Genomic DNA, 8,580 nt, shown 5'->3' with positions numbered 1-8,580 from the left:
ACTTCTAAAGTCGTTAGTGTATTGTCAGGAGCCACATGTATTAATTTTGATGGTCACACTTTATTTAAAGGTGCTATTAATAAGTCATTAACTATGACTTTCGCCTCAGTAAACCCCTGATTTGTTGCTAATTACAGTTAAAAGTTAGTATTTGGGTTTAGGTATTAGGTATGATCGGTAAGTTCATACAAAATATATTTAGAATATATTTATAATGCACTTTATACGTACAAATAAACAGACAATAATTTATTAATAATCAGGTAATAAGCAACTAATTATTAATAAGAATTGCTCCATAAACTAAAGTGCTACCATTTTGTTTTGCCTGGACATATATATTTTTGACTCGGACTTCTTGGTTGTCAAAATGAAACTACACCAAGAAAATTGACACAAATTAACAAATATTCATTTTTAAGTTAAGTATCCAGTTAATTTAAGTGTTTCTGAATAAAAATATTTTATATAAGGTGGTATGTGGCTTGAGAATCTGTGTGGGAAGCATTTATTAATATGTTATTACAAAAATGTCATTACGCCAAACATTTTCATTTCTAAGTGAACTAACCCTTCTAATCACCCATTAGGCAGACGATCATAACCGACCCACAGCTGTGTAAATATAAAATATAAACATAAGTATTTTATTAGGTAACTTCAGCGATGGCGTTTGAACCGGTTCATAATAGTGAATCATATGAACGAACCGATTCGCTAGAATGATCGGGACCTCTCACACCCCCGTGTGCTAGGAAACAGTCGCGGTGCATGCTGGTACAACATGACTCACACGCTGATTTGCATCTGAAGCTTTCAGCGTTACTGTGTTACTAAGATAATGCTCAAATGAGAGAGGCGTCCTGTGTTTGCATTTCTGTTTTCCCCTCATGAAAATGTGTGCTTACAGTAGATCTTCATCTCTAATGGCCTTTAGCAAGATTTTCAGAGATGCAATTATGTAAGATTTGCAAAAAGCTGTGATTAATGAGTCATAAGCACTGCCTTTAATTTGGATGACGTTTAAATAGACATTGCAATGAGAACATAAAACATCTATCTATCTGTCTGTCTATCTATCTATCTATCTATCTGTCTGTCTGTCTGTCCGTCCGTCCGTCCGTCCATCCATCCATCCATCTATCATCTATCTGTCTGTCTATCTATCTATCTATCTATCTATCTATCTATCTATCTATCTATCTATCTATCTATCTGTCTGTCTGTCTGTCTGTCTGTCTGTCTCTCTGTCTATCTATCTATCTATCTATCTATCTATCTATCTATCTATCTATCTATCTATATCTGTCTGTCTGTCTGTCTATCTATCTATCTATCTATCTATCTATCTATCTATCTATCTATCTATCTATCTATCTATCTATCTATCTATCTATCTATCTATCTATATCTGTCTGTCTGTCTGTCTGTCTGTCTGTCTGTCTGTCTGTCTGTCTGTCTATCTATCTATCTATCTATCTATCTATCTATCTATCTATCTATCTATCTACGTGCCTGCCTGCCTGCACATCCCTTCAGAATATTCAAAGAACTCCGTGAGTTTTTCCAGAAATTGCTCTAAGTCATTTAAAACAGGTGTGTCCCATGACAGTGAGGTTATCATGACATCAGAGCACACGTAGACATACCAGTGAGGCTTGCACGCAAAATTATCATTGAGATGTCTGAATGTAAAGCATTTTTACCGCAACCAGCCCATGTGTAATATTTATCCTGACCGCTCTATTCAAATAGTAATTATATCCTGTGCAGATGTTACTTACCTACAGGGGGCGCTTCGTGGCTCAGAAAGTTTACCTTATATATATTTTAAATAGCGTAAAGCTTATTGATTTATGGCACTGATTATTATTATTATTGTTATTATTATTAGTATTATTATTATTATTAACATGTTATTTCCTCACATTTGCCATAACGTTAGTTATATAACCATCCGTTAACAACACTGATAAACGAAGTGTGTCAAAGTAGTAACTTTCCTCGTTTGTAGTTCGTACTGAGAAAGCGTCTTCATATTAACGCTAGAATCTTTCCTATCCCAGATATTACATATTAGATAATGGAATTTAAACATAATACAGCACATGTTAGCACTTTATTTGTACATACACGTCCATTGGTAGAAAAACGGGATGTACGCTTTCTCAACCGACGCTACGACAGGTCACGTGATCCAGTTCTGTCCAATCCCCGTGGCGTCGCGGGCCGGAAATGATGGCCGGGCTTTCACACTAGTGCTTCCATTATGTTCCTGTAGCGTTAGCGAGGGCTCGAGTTTAGCTTACACACACACACACTCACACACACACACCTCGTGTAGCTGGTGGCACAGCACTGTAGCTGGGAGTGCAGCTCCGCAATCATCCCCGATACGCAATCTGGCCGCAAAGTACTAGTGTGTGACGTTGATTTGCTAGCTTTGCAAGGTAATGATTGTTTTTCTTTGACTAGCCAAGCTTGTGTTAGCCAGCACACCTGTTCTGATTTTTCATATGTACATCTCTTATTTGATACTTGAATTTTAAGAAATACGTAGCTATGTTTCAGTACAATTGCTTATGTGTCCTGTCATCTTTTTAGGTCCTCAGTAAGTATGGCCATGAGACAGACCCCTCTCACCTGCTCTGGTCACACCAGACCTGTTGTGGATCTGGCGTTCAGTGGAATAACTCCTTATGGATATTTCCTCATTAGTGCTTGTAAAGGTTTGTATGTACTTGGACTTAAAACCAACTCTTCACAGTAAACACAACCTCATTGCAGGGCATTGTTGGTTTTATAGTTGCACATTCATGCAGTGACCACTTGTGACATGCTCCCTATATTGTTCACCATGGTACTTTGAATATTCGGCTTGAAATCACATTTAATTATGACTTCAAAACAACATTATCACGTTACTTGATTGTGAACAATGTTGTGCTTTGATAGTCATTGGCTGACAATATGATTTTGCTATTTATAACTTGCTAATAATGTTTTTCTGAAATAAAATTAAGGAGAAAGTTTAAATATAAAACCATTTTTACCTACATTTGCAGGGCAGTGTGCTTAAAAAGTAAGCATTTCTTAAAATAAGTGTGTGCATATGTCATGTATCTGTCAAATAAGTTTGTTTTTGTGTTCAAATTTTGCAGATGGCAAACCTATGTTGCGCCAGGGTGACACAGGGGACTGGATTGGGACGTTCTTGGGTCACAAGGGTGCTGTCTGGGGTGCCACCTTGAATACAGAAGCTACAAAAGCAGCAACGGCCGCAGCAGATTTTACAGCGTAAGTGTTAAAGGAATAAAAGATGAACTGTTATTGTTGAAACATGAGTTTACTTTCTATATTTCTTATGAATCTGACAGGAAGGTATGGGATGCTGTCACTGGAGACGAGGTCCTCACCCTGGCGCACAAGCACATTGTGAAGTCTGTAAACTTTACACAGGTATTCCATGCTGATGTATAGAACGAGTTCTGCAAAATTGTGTAAGCCAAGAGTTATGGCAGATGAAATCTTGACTTTGTAATCTTGGAATATGATATACATTTCAAATTATATTTATGCACAACGTGGGTTTTTTAAATTATTATAATTTTATATTAGTTTTACTGTATTTTTGAATAAGTAAATGCAACTTTGGCATAACAGGCTAAATGTATTTATTTTAAACTACTTGTATGAACAAATGAATAAGTCATTAATTTATTCTAGTATCTAATTAAAACATTTTGCAACAATTTTAGTAAGATATAATACTGATCTATATTGAGATATTCAGACTATTTATGCAACACTTGGTTTATGAAATGATCTTACTTAAAATAGTTAACCTGTGGTCATTCAAAACCACGGGTTAACAGAATGCTGGCTCAATTTGCTTCATGATTCTCATAATTTACTTCGGCAATCAGTAAAGTTTCATAACTAAATGTTTCAGTTAGCTTCATTTTCAAATGTGAACCCTGACAGGAGAAACAGCATGTCACTGGGACTTTCCTTATTAAATTTAAACCACAATAGATAAAGTAATAAATAAAATGAAATAAAGTTTGGAACAATAGTAACCCATGTGTTCAATCACTCAGTACATTTACAAGGATACCAATGCAATTTTAATACGATTAAGACAATACTCTGATTAAGACTCTACCATATAAACAGAAATTTTTCATTAATTTAATCAGATTAAGGTCATAATCAAACTCTACAGAAATGTAATTAAGACGTGGCATATGCCGGTTTTAGTCACATCATTGACACTGTAAAGACATGTAAACGCAATCAAACTATTACCGTTGTGTAGGGTTTTTGCCACATTTTGCAATGGGACAGTCTATATACACACGGCTGTTTGACACTATTCTCTGCACTATCAAGTCAGTAGGACCACAGACATCTACAGTGTACATTGCGAAATGCTGAGTTTTTTTTTTAAAAAACCAATATCCAAAATCCAAAATCTCGTTTGTCATGGGGGCATGCATGAATTATTCCTGAATGAAAGTGCCAAACTGCAGTTAAAGTCAACAAAATAAAAATAAAACTCCCGAAATTACATGAAACTCCAGAGCAAATGTGGATAGCACGATGACGCAACAACGTTAATCAAACTATGTGCTATAGCATGTAAAAAGGGATCATGAAAGCAATATTCAAAAAGTAACTCATGTAAACACCTTAAACATTTTATTGTCTTATTCAGATCAAGGCAAATCATTTGATCACCGATTACTACATGTAAATGAAGTCACTTTCTGTAAACTTGCCAGAGTAATTTCATTTAGGAGTTTTTACCAGCATGTGTTGAACCAACAGGACAGTAACTATCTCCTGACTGGAGGAAATGATAAAGTACTGCGCATCTATGACCTCAGCAAACCTGAAGCAGGTATTGAAAGTTAAATAATAGTTTATTTGCTTTGATGATAGCCGCTTCCTTTCATAAATGCAAACCTGGTTTTAAAAAGTAACTTTTGTAATGCAGAACCCCAGGAGATTGCAGGCCACACTTCTGCCATAAAGAAAGCACTGTGGTGTAACAATGACCAGCAGATTCTTTCAGCTGCCGACGACAAAACCATCAGGTGAGTATCCCGAATGGTAACATCTTTTGACTTTACATATGCAGATAGATTGATTTAGTGTCATCTTCTATGTATAGACTTTGGGACAAGAACACAAACGAGGCGGTGAAGACTTTATCATTCGATGCATCTGTCAGCAGCATGGAGTACATTCCTGATGGGGAGACTCTCGTCATCACATACGGGAGAACCATCGCTTTCTATAATGCCCACAGGTTTCTATCTTTCATATCGTGCAAATATTACCTTGAACGTCAAGTTGGAACAAAAAACATGTTCTGTACTGTACAGAAAACTGATAGCGCCAGACTGATATTTTGTGTTATCTTCAGTTTGGACCTGATTAAGACCGTAGACGCCCCTGCTTCCATTCACTCCGCTTCCCTGCATCCTGATAAAGACTTCTTTGTGGCTGGAGGAGATGATTTCAAGCTTTACAAATATGACTACACCACCAAAGAGGAAATGGGTATGAATATAGTTGATAATCATGTTCATATACCTAAAGCACATGGAAAAAAAAGGTTTATTATGGATTGGCTCATGACCAAGCATATGTTTGTTCATGCTTGACAATATGATTGATTTGTCTGCCATTCAGAGTCATATAAGGGTCACTTCGGGCCTGTGCACTGTGTGCGGTTTAGTCCTGATGGAGAGCTGTATGCCAGTGGCTCGGAGGATGGCACTCTGCGTCTGTGGCAGACAGCTGTAGGCAAAACATACGGCCTTTGGAAATGTGTCCTGCCTGGTGAGTTTACATAGATATTGCTTCTAGTATACTAAAGCTGGCAATGCACACTCAAAGTTAGTATTTATGGCTGCACCATAATTGAAATAAAATTTGTGCCAACCATTTTATAATATAAAATCTTCAGAAGGGTTTACTGCTGTTGTCAACTTAAGACAAGATAATAATTAATATGTTATTGTTATAATCATTATCAAGATTCTGATATTTATAGCTAATGTTCATAGTCAAATAATCACAAAATATTAACTCTAAAGCAGAGTAAACATGAAGCGTTTGTGTAGCATTTTAGAGAAAGATCTATATTCAATCTGTATGATTATAGTGAATAGCAAATATGAATGCTTATTTAACAAATTGTAGTGTACATAGTTGTGAATGCTATCCTTTTGATAATCGATATTACCAGATTGTACTTGCTAGATGTCAAATAGGTCGCTCATTCGTAATTGGAGAAGATAAACAAGTATATTTTTTAAACACATTAATGCATAAGTCCATACACTCCAAATTAAAATGAAATTACAACACTTAAATGTGTATTTACTGTTATTTTAATCAAAATATTGTTTTTGAAGACCGTAAATAGTTAAATTGCTCAATTGAAACCATTTATTATGATGTAATACTATTTTCCCATGAACATAACTGTTGCTTCTGAATAGACATTACATCATGTAATAAATCATTATTTCCTTCAAATATTTCAGCAGGATTGGAAAATCTGGGTATCCAAGGGGTATTAAAAAGTCTTAACATTTGAAAACGAAAATGTAGGCCTTAAAAAGAAAAAAATTCACTGAAATATGGCGTTGTGTGTCTTAAATACTTTTTAAACATGTCTTAATTTTCCTTTGTGCATGTGAAGCTTCCCAATCACTACAACCAACAATCTAAAAAAAACATGTTTAACAGAAGTTATGTTGATTAAGTAATTGATGGATTCTCTTCACCAATATGGTTTAATTATCTTCCTTGCATCCTTACAATAACATTTGTTTTAAAGTTCTGCGTATATGTATGCATAAGTTTAGTTGATATTACCTTATTTGACTGTTTAGTTTTTGAAAAGAACGTTTTGTTCTCTTAAGCATTCTGAAACATAATTAACACTTATATATTTAATATTTTGAGAGATTTCTAGGAAGAATAATCATTGAAATATTGAGAACAAAACACTAAAATAAGTTTTAGGAATGTTTCGACAATGCTCTGATTAAAATGAAGCTTTATTTCTGAATTTTCTCTCAGCATTCAAAATGTCCTTTTTTAACAGTTTTGGAAACTACAATTTATATATAACCATGTTTTGACACTATTTAAAAAAATGTGGCTAAGAAATAACCACATTTCAATTTTATCGGGGCATGTACAAATATAATCCACTGGCCATTACAAAAAAATTATTAGGGTTTTGCCCTGTAAAAGTCTAAAATTTCATTCATAAAGGTCTTAAAAGTCTTAAATTTGTCTTTGTGAAATCTGCAGTAAATATGCACATTCATTTCCTAAATGCCTTAAGTATTCAAACACTGTTCGTTTAATACACCTCTCTCGATATCTAACCAAAGGAAAAGCATATACAATATATTTTAATATTTAAATAAAATGTAAGTAGTTAATTTCAGTGCTAAATCCAGTAGTACGCTAGAACTATCAGTAAATTTTGAAACGTTTATTAAATGTCCCTGCATTCACTTCAGAGGTAAGCTGATAAGTAGCATATTTTGCTTCTCATTTGTATGAGGAAATGCTCTCTTCAGCTTTCAATCAGCTCTACAATGCAATGTGTACAATACAATAAATATTCATTTATGCTTAAAATACACTCTAAATTATTTTACCAGTGATTATTGTTTACCCTCTCATGAGAACTCCCTTATAGTTAGGCATAAACCTATTATTGTATCCTATGGTAAAACCTCACATTGTCTTACAGAGGAGCTGTCATCAGAGAACTCTGAAGCGCTTTACTGCCCTCCAGCAGAGATCAAGGCCTGAGTCAGGAAAAAGAGAGAGACAACGAGGCAAAGGAGGAAAGATCACGGGACAGGGAGAGGTCAGGGGACGGGACGGGTCAAGAAACCACACCCCAGCAGAGTGCTGTGCCACCACCCTTCTTCACTAGAGACAGACCGCGCTGCCAAGCATGACTTTTAAACGTGAAGATGAAACCCACACGTACGCATTGTGGAAAATCAGGAGACGGCGGTAGAGCTGAGAGTGCTAGTGCTAATGCTAATCCTCCAGCTGCCTGCTCTTTCTTTGATAGCCATGAAGCATCAGTCAGCTCCTTGGTATAAAAGCGGTCGGTTTCTGCAGCACTGTGATCACTTTGGTTGAGATTTACTTTTGTTTTGTTTTATTTTGGTGTTATAATGTGCTTTCAGTACAATTTGTTTGTTATCGCAAGAGCTCAGTGTTCAGTTTGAAAACATCTCTCAGCAGAAGTGCTTTTGAGGAACTTGCTATTCAAGTGTTTATCAATAGTAGTGTGAACTTGTGGTAAATGTTTTCCATGAGTGCTCGGGAAATTTGTAAAACTTTAAAGTGACTTAAGTTCTTTAATCGTTTTGTCTTTGGTTGCAACATATGTTGTATCATTTGGCCAATAAAATGTTGTACCTTTATCATCTGGAATATTTCTCTTTATTTGTGTATGTCTAGATCAGTCACATATGAGTTGTATCTTAAGGTGATACAGTTCACCAAAAAATGACAATTCTGTCT

General features: G+C 35.4%; 1 protein-coding gene across 1 annotated transcript; it reads left to right on the top strand.

The window, feature by feature from the left end:
* Nucleotides 1-2,260: 2,260 nt before the first annotated feature.
* Nucleotides 2,261-8,480, top strand: strap (serine/threonine kinase receptor associated protein). Its single transcript, NM_200304.1, is given in 10 exon segments — nucleotides 2,261-2,450; nucleotides 2,605-2,729; nucleotides 3,162-3,297; nucleotides 3,378-3,459; nucleotides 4,831-4,903; nucleotides 5,000-5,099; nucleotides 5,177-5,314; nucleotides 5,432-5,568; nucleotides 5,701-5,850; nucleotides 7,790-8,480. Coding segments are annotated over 9 exon segments (990 nt in total). The 5' UTR covers nucleotides 2,261-2,450; nucleotides 2,605-2,617; the 3' UTR covers nucleotides 7,852-8,480.
* The last annotated feature ends 100 nt before the right edge of the window (nucleotides 8,481-8,580 follow it).

The sequence above is a fragment of the Danio rerio genome, chromosome 4 (genome assembly GCF_052040795.2).
Source record: "Danio rerio strain M-AB ecotype USA chromosome 4, GRCz13ab, whole genome shotgun sequence".
In the NCBI taxonomy this organism is placed as follows: Eukaryota; Metazoa; Chordata; class Actinopteri; order Cypriniformes; family Danionidae; genus Danio; species Danio rerio.
Note: the sequence above shows the minus strand (reverse complement) of the source record. Positions and strands in the feature narration are given on the sequence as shown.